Consider the following 12,181-nt stretch of genomic DNA (forward strand, 5'->3'; position numbering starts at 1 on the left):
CATGTTTCTTCACACTCCCTTTATGTAGCTCTTTCTATCTGTTTTGTGACCCTTTGCTGGTCTTTGTATCTTTCCCATTCGCCAGGATCTGTGCTATTTTTGTATGTTTTATCTTTTAGTTTTACGCTGTCCTTTACCTCTTTAGTCATCCATGGGTTTTTTTTTGTCAAGTAGCGCTCTTGCCCCTCAGGGGTATAAACTGGTTCTGTATCACCTTAAATTCTCTTTTGAACATCTCCCACTGATCTTCTGTCATTTTACACATTAACAGATTTTCCCAGTTTACTGTGGACAGTCCCTGTCTCATCCCTTTGAAGTCGGCCTTACCCAAATCTAGAATCTTAGCAGCTGTTTCACGTTTCTCCCTTTCAAACGTTGCATTGAACTCGATCATGTTATGATCGCTGTTGGATAAATGTTCACGCACGGTTAGGCTGTTAACTAAATCTGGCTCATTACTAAATCTAATATGGCACGCCCTCTTATGGCCTCTCGGACATATTGTTGTAGAAAACTATCCTGGACACACTCAAGAAATTCACTACCTTTCTGACACGCTTGTTTAATCTCTGCATTTATACAATCTAGCACTTCACAGCTGATACCAGGGTACCTATACACAACTCCCACTGCAGTCTTAAACCCTTTCCTATTTCTTAATTCTACCCATGAAGTTGCCACTGCCTGCTTACCTCTCGTTCTATCCTCTCTTATCATTGAAGTGATTTCATCCTTAATCACTAAGGCTACTCCTCCCCCTCTGCCATTTTCCCTATCTGTCCCGTAGACCTTGGAACCTGGTATATGTAGTTCCCAGTCCTGACTGTCTTGCAGCCACGTCTCAGTAATGGCTACCATGTCATACCCTCCAATTTGAATTTGCACATAGTTCATTCAATGTATTCCTTATACTCCGTGTGCTTGTATAAAGAACGCTGATTTGGACCACATAGAGCCTCTCCTTCAGCTTGAATGTTTTTCTCACTTCTTTCTTATTTCTCGCTCCTGGTTTAATCACTTTACATCTTTTAGAAACAGAAGATAGGAGCAGGAGTAGGCCATTCGGCCCTTTGAGCCTGCTCCGCCATTCAATGAGATCATGGCTGATCATCCAAACTCAGTACCCTGTCCCTGCCTTCTCCCTTGATCCCTTTAGCCTTAAGAAATATATCTAACTCCTTCTTGAATATATTTAATGAATTGGCCTCCACCGCCCTCTGTGGCAGAGAATTCCACAGGTTCACCACTCTCTGGGTGAAGAAATTCCTCCTCATTTCAGTCCTAAATGGCTTACCCCTTATCCTTAGACTATGACCCCTGGTTCTGGACTCCCCGGCCATCATAAACATCCTTCCTGCATCTAGTCTGTCCAGGCCTGACAGAATTTTATAGGTTTCGATGAGATCCCCTCTCAATCTTCTAAACTCCAGCGAGTATAAACCCAATCGACACAATCTCTCCTCATACGTCATTCCTGCCATCCCAGGTATCAGCCTGGTGAATCTTCGCTGCACTCCCTCCATGGCAAGAACGTCCTTCCTCAGGAAAGGCGACCAAATCTGCACACAATACTCAAGGTGCGGTCTCACCAAGGCCCTGTACAACTGCAGCAAGATATCCTTGTTCCTGTACTCGAACCCTCTTGCTACGAAGGCCAACATACCATTTGCCTTCTTAACCGCCTGCTGCACCTGCATGCTTACCTTCAGCGACTGGTGCACAAGAACACCCAGGTCTCTTTGCACTTCCCCTTCTCCCAATCTATTGCCATTCAAATAATAATCTGCCTTCCTGTTTTTGCCACCAAAGTGGATAACCTCACATTTATCCACATTATAGTGCATTTGCCATGTTTCTGCCCAATCACCCAACCTGTCCAAATCGTATTGGAGTTTCACGACATCCTCCTCACAGCTTACCCTCCCACCCAGCTTTGTGTCATCTGCAAATTTGGAGATATTACATCCAATTCCCTCGTCCAGATCATTAATATATATTGTGAACAGCTGGGGTCCTAGGACCGATCCTTGCGGTACCCCACTAGTCACTGCCTGCCACTCGGAAAACGACCCATTTATTCCAACTCTTTGCTTTCTGTCCGCCAACCAGTTCTCTATCCAAGTCAATACCTTGCCCCCAATCCCATGTGCCTTAATTTTGCATGCTAATCTCTTATGTGGGACCTTATCGAAAGCCTTCTGAAAGTCCAAATACACCACATCCACTGGTTCTCCCTTATCTATTTTACCAGTTACATCCTCAAAAAATTCCAGTAGATTAGTCAAGCATGATTTACCTTTTGTAAATCCATGTTGACTTTGTCCGATCCTGTCACTGCTTTCCAAGTGCTCTGCTATTACATCTTTTATAACAGACTCTAGCATTTTCCCCATTACCGATGTCAGGCTTACCGGTTTATAATTCCCCGCTTTTTCTCTACCACCTTTTTTGAACAGTGGGGTAACATTAGCTACCCTCCAATCCATGGGTACTGTTCCAGAGTCTATCGAGTTCTGGAAGATGACCAGCAATGCATCTACTATTTCTAGGGCCACTTCCTTAAGTACCCTGGGATGTAGATTATCAGGCCCTGGGGATTTATCGGCCTTCAGTCCCATCAATTTTCCTAACACCATTTCCCTACAGATTCTGATTTCTTTCAGTTCCACCCTTTCATCAGACCCTATGTTCCCCGGCATCTCTGGGAGGTTATTTGTGTCCTCCTTTGTGAAGACAGAACCAAAGTATGAATTTAGTTGGTCTGCCATTTCTCTGTTTCCCATTAAAAATTCCCCTGATTCTGACTGCAAGGGACCTATGCTTGACTTCACCAATCTTTTTCTCTTCACATATCTATAAAAGCTTTTACAGTCAGTTTTTATGTTCCCTGATAGCTTACTCTCATATTCTATTTTCCCTTTCTTAATTAATCCCTTTGTCCTCCTTTGTTGAATCCTAAACTGCTCCCAATCCTCAGGATTATTGCTTTTTCTGGCCAATTTATATGTCCTCTCCTTGGATCTTATGCTATCCCTAATTTCCCTTGTTAGCCATGGTTGAGTCACCTTTTTTGTTTTATTTTTATGCCAAACTGGGATGAACAAATTCTGTAGCTTATCCATTCGGTCTTTGAATGTTTGCCATTGCCTATCCACCGTCAACCCTTTGAGTGCCATTCCCCAATCAATCCTACTCGCTCCTCAGACCATCGTAGTTTCCTTTATTTAAATTAAGGACCCTAGTCTCTGAGTCAACTACGTCATTCTCCATCTTAATAAAGAATTCGATCATATTATGATCGCTCCGACCCAAGGGACCTCGTACAACAAGATTGCTAATTAATCCTTTCTCGTTACATAATACCTAGTCTAAGATGGCCTGATCTCTGGTTCCTAGTTCCTGGTACTCACCAAACAGGACCTCTTGCCTACTCTTCCCTATGTTGTTGGTCCCGACATGGACCACAGCAACTGGATCCTCCCCCCTTAGGACAGCTTCCTGCTCCAAAGTGCCATGGTCCGCATTCTGGTTGTCCCTCCGACAGTCTTTATCCTTACCCTCACAGGTAGCAAGTACATTGCACCCATTGGATGGGATCAGTTTCTGCAGATCCTCATTCCCTTTCTTACCTGGGTTCCCCCTACTCTGCACACTATTGGTCACACCAACCCCGTTCTGATCCTGCACCTCTCTACGAGGTGTGACTGAGGTCTGGAGCAAACTGTCAAGATACTCTTCACCCTCCCTTATAGAAACATAGAAACATAGAGATAGGAACAGGAGTAGGCCATTCGGCCCTTCGAGCCTGCTCCGCCATTCAATGAGATCATGGCTGATCTTCGTCTGAGATTAGGTACCTATACAGAACAGTCTTGTATACTCAAACCCCAGCATTCTATACTTCATCTTATTAAAATCTATTTAAAACTTAGTGTAATGTTAGTCTATTTCCTCAAATTGTATTAGCACCACTGGGACACTGCACTGTAGAGTTATGGACCTCAGCCTTTACCCTGCCCCATCCTAGAGTAGCTGTTCTTTCATATCCATTCCCCCCTCTATCCCTCCCGAGAAAAGCATCTACTGCCGGTTGATGACAGACATTTGTGAAGATCACTGTGGGGACAAGACAAGAGGGGAAAAAAGCTAGGCTTAAAACAATATGAACTACAAATAGCAGATACTTGTTCCAAAACTTGTCCTTCATTGAAGAGTATGTGCCAACAAACAGACACCAGGCGGGGAGGACTGGTAGATGGACACGGTTATTTTCATGGGCTTGTTAGACTTTTAACTTCAAAGCAAGGAATCTGAGACAGGCTTCTGCTTCTTTCAGTTTCTTAAAAATGTAACTGAGCTTTCTTGTGCCTCTCCTGCGAACATTAACAACACACGCCGCTGCTGTGCAGTTACAGAAAACTTCGAGAACAAAAGGAGTAAAGGACCAGCCAGTCTCTCACCATCTTGATCACAAACACACCAGAGCATAGGAACAGGAGGAGGCCATTCAACCCCTCGAGCCTGTTCCGCCATTCAATGAGATCATGGCTGATCTGTGATCTAACTCCATATACCTGCCTTTGCCCCATACCCCTTAATACCTGTGGTTAACAAAAATCAATCATAGATTTTAAATTAACAATTGATCTAGCATCAATCGCCGTTTGCAGAGAGTTCCAAACTTCTACCACCCTGTGTGTGTAGAAGTGTTTCCTAATTTCACTCCCGAAAAGGTCTGGCTCTAATTTTTAGACTCTGCCCCCCCCCTAGTCCTAGAATCCCCAACTAGTGGAAATAGTTTCTCTATCTACCCTATCAATTACTCTTAATATCCTGAAAACTTTGATCAGATCACCCCTTAAACTTCTAAATTCCAGGGAATACAACCCTAGTTTGTGTCATTTAACCTAGAGTCCAGGAGTACTTTCAAAAGTAGTTTAATCAAGTGCGATAATAAACCATTTATCGAGTTACGGGGGGGCAGAGCATCAGGCTTTATTTAAAAGTGCTGTGGGTGATGAGCTGAACTTCCCACTCAGTGCCAACTGCCTCCTAATAATGCATCTGTGCGATGCAAAAAAAATCCACCCATTTTCCTTTGCAAAAATACCTAGGAGTACAAGGTTTTAAAAAAAGATTAGATAAAGGCCTTGTCCACAGGCTTTAGATTAGACTATTAAGTACGTCAACTAACTGAAAAACATACTGCAGAGAACAATTACACAACTAAAATTCCCTTAATCAGTGAGACATTTCAATTTGCAGTCGACAAAACATTTCCTTCAGGATGCAGCGTTAAGTTAAATATTATTTACAGAGTGCAGAGTCCTTTAGCTGCTCTGACGGTCTCCCTGGTTAGCCAACACCAACTGGTGCAAAGTGCTCAGAGCTGCAAGACCTCAAGGAGACAGTCCCAAAACCTAGCTAACAACTCCAGTGTCCAGCCACCTTTTCCCTCCCCAAGTGATAATCGCTCAATTGCCTTTACTGAGCCCTCAATTTTCACCATGTGTTGGGCAAAGGATTAGTTCCCTCAGCTACCGTCAGATCTGAACTTCGACCTGCAGCGCGCGGACCTCTCGCCAACCTGCGGGATGGCACTTTTGGTGGGGGGGAGGGGGGGCGGGGGGTAGGTGGACATAGACCTTTTCAATGTGCAAAAATAAACGCGGAGTGTGTAAATGTGCATTTGTATGATCGTTCATGCAGATTTAAAGGTTAAAAATACAAGAACAAAAGCCAAATAGCAAAGGGTTCGGACTCTTTATGCAATCTCGCAGTACACTGGAAAATTGTGCTCTACCAAGTATGGAAAGATCACAGGATTTGCAGCAGGCGGAACAGCACACTGTGCCCAATGATCAGTCTGACCAGGAGCAATAGCTGTAGCCTCTTCAACAGGAAAGAGTGGAAGCTCAGATCCTCGGGGTTACTGTCCAGATCAAACAGTCGGTCTTTGTTGCAATGTTCCGCCACTCGCCCATTCTCCCAGAGGCAAAGCCATTCTTCAATATCTGACCACTAGAGCCTCTATCCAGAGCTGGTCATCGATGGCTCTCAACGTCAGATGCTGGGCACAGGCTCTTTAAATTATTTCCAGCTCATTAAAGTGATTAGTGCTAGATACTAGCTAAAAAAAAAGTATAAAAACACATGAGGGGTCAGACAAACCAATGAGTTAACATTTAAATAACACAGAGGAAAGAAATCATCATAGAGTGAAGAGACTGAGCAAGGAGGTTTGCAAGATGCACAACAAAAAAGCGCCGACTGAACGAGGAGATTTTCTATCCAGTTCCCCCCAACAGGGAAGCCCCCCAAGGCGTTCAGGGGTCAGTTTATATCAATGCTGGTGATAACACCAGTGAGGGCCTGCTCTCCTCACTTGATCCAGGCTGGTGTGGTATTGAGCCTTCCTCGCTGAAGAAGCAGGTTTCTCGTCAGAGTTCGGTGATGTGCTGCACCAACTGTTAATGGCACTGTGGAGTAACCAACATTGGTGGAAGTGTGCAAATTCCGACTAGGATTAAAATCTCCTGTTCAGTAGAGGTTTCTCACTCTCATCTAGGTCTTGTGTATAGTCATCTCCTGGGTAGTCATCTCCTGAGGGTGGGTAATAAAAGGAAAAAAAAAATTGTTTAACACATTTTGGTTTGTAACTATCAGAATCCAGCTTTTAACCAGCCAAGACACAGGAGCTTCCTGAAGCTCTGGTTCTGGCCACGTGCTATCAAATAATATAGCGTTTAAAATTGATCGATCTTCATTTTGCCCGTTTGACGTGATCCCACCATGTGTGACACGCTGCCGACAGTTTAAGTCCGTTTAAAAAAAAAAAAAAAAAATTTCATATTGTTTTCAAAGTTACAAAAAACTTAAGTGTGTTGTAGAAATCGAACAGATGTTGAGGGCACAGCAGGAGGAGATAAGGCAGGCGCTCCCCCCGGTGGCCCGACAGGTAAACTGCACCATGTGGAAGGAAATAAAGGGAGGAAGAAACTTGCATTTATATAGCGCCTTTCACAACCTCAGGATGACTCAAAGTGCTTTACAGACAATGAAGTACTTTTAAAGTTGTAATGTAGGAAACGCGGCAGCCAATTTCCGCACAGCAAGCTCCCACAAAAAAGCAATATGTGATAATGACCAGATAAATCTATATTGTGTCGGAGTGTCTCCAACTCGCACTCATAAGAACATAAGAACATAAGAAATAGGAGCAGGAGTAGGCCAATCGGCCCCTCGAGCCTGCTCCACCATTCAATAAGATCATGGCTGATCTGATCCTAACCTCAAATCTTCTATCACTCTGCATCCACCCGAACCCATGTGATCTCCCGGGAGAGGCGAAAAACCAGATAAAGACCCAATGGCCAATTTGGGAGAAAAAAATCTGGGAAATTCCTCTCCGACCCATCTAGGCGATCGAAATTCTTCCAGGAGATCACTCTGTCCCTATATTTTCTACAGTACTTACCTTCTGTAAAGGCGATCTCCACCCCAGCCAGGAACAGGAATAAAACCATCTCCTGAAATCTAACACAGAATTAGAACACAGTAGGAGCAGAACAAGGCTACACGGCCCCTGGGCCCACTCCACTACCCACAGGGCCATGACCATTCCGAACCTAGAGTCATGTCCAATTTCCTGCCCGCTCCCCGTAACCCTTAATTCCCTTTACTTCTAGGAAACTATCTATTTCTGTTTTAAATTTATTTAATGATGTAGCTTCCACAGCTTTCTGGGGCAGCAAATTCCACAAACCTACCACCCTCTGAGTGAAGAAGTTTCTCCTCATCTCAGTTTTGAATGAGCAGCCCCTTATTTTAAGATTATGCCCCCTAGTTCTAGTTTCACCCATCATTGGGAACATCCTCACCGCATCCACCCGATCAAGCCCCTTCACAATCTTATATGTTTCAATAAGATCGCCTCTCATTCTTCTGAACTCCAATGAGTAGAGTCCCAATCTACTCAACCTCTCCTCATATGACCACCCCCTCATCCCCGGGATTAACCGAGTGAACCTTCTTTGTACTGACTCGAGAGCAAGTATGTCTTTTCTTAAGTATGGACACCAAAACTGTATGCAGTATTCCAGGTGCGGTCTCACCAATACCTTGTACAACTGCAGCAATACCTCCCTGTTTTTATATTCCAACCCCCTAGCAATAAAAGCCAACATTCCATTGGCTCAATTACTCTGAGTCGGAGAGATTCGAGATGGAGACAGCTCCTGCAGATGTGTTTGCTCAGGACAGTCTCGCTGTCCACAAATCCCCACATACTGCAGTCCAGACACACAACCTGCTCTGCCATATCTTAGTCTAGCCTTTTATTTATTTAATTAGTTAAAATCTTGATTCAATGATTATATATAGTTATATTAATTTGTTTATCTAGTTAAGTGTTTAATTTAATAAAGTATAAGTTATAGTTTCCCACTCCTGTGGGATCTTGCTGTGCGCATATTGGCTGCCGTGTTTCCTAAGTTACAACAGTGACTACACTTCAAAAAGTACTTCATTGGCTGTAGCAATGCAAGTCTTTCTTTTCTTTTTTTTTCAATTAGCTTCACCAGTCCTAGACTGTGAAGGAAGGGGAAACATAAACCAGGTGCACTGCTTCTGCTTACCGAACAATGACCTTGTTCAAAGTGCACATCTGTGGAGATTGAGGACATGATAGGACTCTGCTGTGATGCCCTTCATGAGCACTCTGGGCTGGTAGGTAATGAATAGCCATTTGGATGAGATACGGTAGGGTTGCTCTTGCCTCTGGAACTGTACCTCAGTGTCACAGTTCTCCCAGATTGTAAACTTACCCAGGTACTCCAGTGCGGTGCTGAGGGAGCGCTGCATTGCCAGAGGTGCCATGTTTCAGATGAGGCGTTTAAAGCGAGGCCCCGTCTGCTCTCGCAGGTGGATGTAAAAGATCCCATGGCACTATTTGGAATAAGAGCTGGGGAGTTCTCGGTGGCCTGGGCCAATATTTATCGCTCAATAAACATAATAAAAACAGATTATCCGGTTATTATCACATTGCTGTTCGTGGGAGCTTGCTGTGCGCAAATTGGCTGCCGCGTTTCCTACATTCCAACAGCGACTACACTTCAAAAGTACTTCATTGGCTGTAAAGCGCTTTGGGACGTCCTGAGGTCGGGAAAGGCACTATATAAATGCAAGTCTTTCTTTCTTTGGGCTAACTCAACACACACTTGTGACCTTCATTTTGCAATTTATAAAGTTTTTTTTTTGTGTTTGCAAATATTACTAATTTTTACTTTGATATATGAAGAGCTGAGGTCCAATGGGGAAATGGAAGTGCCTGGACTGAAGGGGTTAATGAGAGCGGCGTGCTGTGCGGAGAATGATTCCAGGCAGGAGCTTGCCAAGGGTACAGCTGGGGAAGCACCTCGCTTTGATATTCCATTTGCAGACACCGCTCTGATTAGTTTCAATACAAAAGGGCGAGATGAAAAAAACATGCTGATGATACAGAGCGAGTGGGGGGGTGGGGGGAGTGGTGGATGGGGGAGTGAAAGGATTTGATGTTTGGCCGCTCACACCATATCTGAGATGACAAAGGGCGATGTTTAAATAGCCTGAAATTGACTACCTGGAGAGAAAGGGAAAAAAACACAAATCCAGGTCTGGATTCGTCCCTGGCTGCAGGAGTTTCCGAGTCGAGTTGTTATGTTTAAGGTGAGTCTTGCCCTGCCAATAATACCGGTGCGGAATTGCAGAAGTCGTGACTTCAGTTCCCCGGCGGCGGATATTGGACAAGCTTCGCAACCGCCAGTTGCTGATGTGAATAGAACGGGAGCGCGGTTGGGGAAATTGCATTAACACCCCCCAACTGTCCGCTATCGAATAGCGACCGATTACTCCGCACAAAAGCTTTCTTGGATGGGGGTCGAACCGAGAGATCGTCGTTTTATTCATTGATCGGAGATCTGCGGCGTTCAATCAATAGGACTTGGTTCTCACTCGATGTTTCCAACTTGACTTGAGCTGTGATTGAGTGGATGTGAGGCTCGCTTTGAATGGCGAGCTAGGGAGCGAGGATAAGGCACATGGGTGATTTGGATGGCGTTCTGCTGGGTCCCGCCGTTAGCTATCTGGAAGACACGATCAATGAGACCTGGTTTCGGGGCAGGAATCAGGAGCGAGGGAAGGAAAGATCCCAGTTAACGCTGAGGGCGGTGACCGGTTGCCTCCTGTTCCTCCTGATCCTCTCCACCTTGCTGGGGAACACCCTGGTCTGCGCCGCGGTGATCAAGTTCCGACACTTGCGGTCGAAAGTCACGAACTCTTTCGTCATCTCGCTCGCTGTCTCCGACCTCTTTGTGGCGCTCTTGGTGATGCCCTGGAAAGCCATCGCCGAGGTGGCTGGCTTCTGGCCGTTTGGAGGCTTCTGTGATACTTGGGTAGCTTTTGACATCATGTGTTCCACAGCTTCCATCCTCAACCTGTGCGTTATCAGCGTGGATCGATACTGGGCCATCGCCAGCCCGTTTCGTTACGAAAGGATAATGACCCAGCGAGTAGCGTTTGTGATGATCGGCGTGGCCTGGCTGTTGTCCGTCTTAATTTCCTTCATTCCAGTGCAACTAAGCTGGCACAGGTCCGCGGACCTCTTCCTGCAGGACAACTCAACCACCAGTGGAACAACCCGAGGAGATTGTGACTCCAGCTTGAACAGAACTTACGCCATCTCCTCCTCGCTGATCAGCTTCTACATCCCGGTGGCAATCATGATCGTCACCTACACCCGGATCTACCGGATCGCTCAGAGGCAGATCAGGCGGATTTCCTCTTTGGAACGAGCCGCAGAACACGCTCAGAACTGCCAGGGTCGCGACTGCGCCCACGAAGCTTCTCTCAAGACATCTTTCAAAAAGGAGACCAAGGTCCTCAAGACGCTGTCCATCATCATGGGGGTCTTTGTCTTTTGCTGGCTGCCCTTTTTCGTGCTGAACTGCATGGTTCCCTTCTGCGACACCGGCGCCTCTGGCGGGCTGCCGTGCGTGAGCGAGACCGCCTTCAACATCTTTGTATGGTTCGGCTGGGCAAATTCGTCCCTTAATCCCATCATCTATGCTTTTAATGCAGACTTTAGGAAGGCATTCACTACCATCCTGGCTTGCAGCAAGTTTTGCCCCAGTAACAACGTGGAAGCTGTGAATTTCAGCAATGAGCTGGCATCCTATCACCGTGATACCACGTTTCAGAAAGATGTGATGACCCTCAGTTACCCCCATCTCCTGCCCCACGTGGTCCTGCAAGAGACCGACAATGATTTGACCTTTGACAAAGTGTCCCAGATTTCTCAAACTTCCCGGGACACCGCCCACTTTTTACCCGCTGCTCTTCACCTGGAGTGTGAGGCGGAAATCTCCCTGGACAAGATCGTGCCGTTCACCCGCAATGGGTTGGCATGAATAAAGGAGACAGTCGCCTGGGGACTCGTTACTAAAACCAATCTGACACATTCACAGAATCACAGAAACCCCACAGTGCAGATAGAGGCCATTTCGGCCCATCGAGCCTGCACGACACATATCCCACCCGATCCCCGTAACCCCTTCACCAACACATATCCCACCCTATCTCCGTAACCCCACACATTTTAATCCCCCTAACACTAAGGGTCAATTTATCATAGCCAATCAACCTAACCCGCACATCTTTGGACTGTGGGAGGAAACCGGAGCACCCGGAGGAAACCCACGCAAACACGGGGAGAATGTGCAAACTCCACACAGTCACCCGAGGCCGGATTTGAACGAATGTCAAAAAAAGGACCAAGTTGGGAGGAAGGAGACCACTGATAAAAGCTGCCAGTATTTTCTAGAATTATAGATTCTTACAGCACAGAAGGCGCCCATTCGGCCCATCGTGCCTGTGGCGGCTCTTTGAAAGAGCTATAATCAGTCCCACTCCCCCGCTCTCTCCCCAGAGCCCGGCACATTTCTCTTCACAAATATTTCTCCAATTCCCTTTTGAAAGTTATTATTGAATCTGCTTCCGCCGCCCTTTCAGGCAGAGCATTTCAGATCACAACTCGCTGCGTAAAAAAATCTCTTTATCTTACCTCTGGCTCTTTTGCCCATTACCTTAAATCTGTGTCCTCTGGTTACCGACCCTTCTGCCAGTGGAAACAGTGTCATAGACATAG

General features: G+C 45.8%; 1 protein-coding gene across 1 annotated transcript; it reads left to right on the forward strand.

Moving 5' to 3' along the window:
* The first annotated feature begins 10,273 nt into the window (after positions 1-10,273).
* Positions 10,274-11,957, forward strand: LOC147098088 (D(1C) dopamine receptor-like). Its single transcript, XM_085970857.1, has one exon. The coding sequence runs from the start codon at positions 10,365-10,367 to the stop codon at positions 11,442-11,444; it is 1,080 nt and encodes a 359-aa protein (XP_085826983.1). The 5' UTR covers positions 10,274-10,364; the 3' UTR covers positions 11,445-11,957.
* The last annotated feature ends 224 nt before the right edge of the window (positions 11,958-12,181 follow it).

The sequence above is a fragment of the Somniosus microcephalus genome, chromosome 30 (assembly GCF_052327205.1).
Source record: "Somniosus microcephalus isolate GS21.2 chromosome 30, FLI_Smic_1.0, whole genome shotgun sequence".
NCBI lineage: Eukaryota > Metazoa > Chordata > Chondrichthyes > Squaliformes > Somniosidae > Somniosus > Somniosus microcephalus.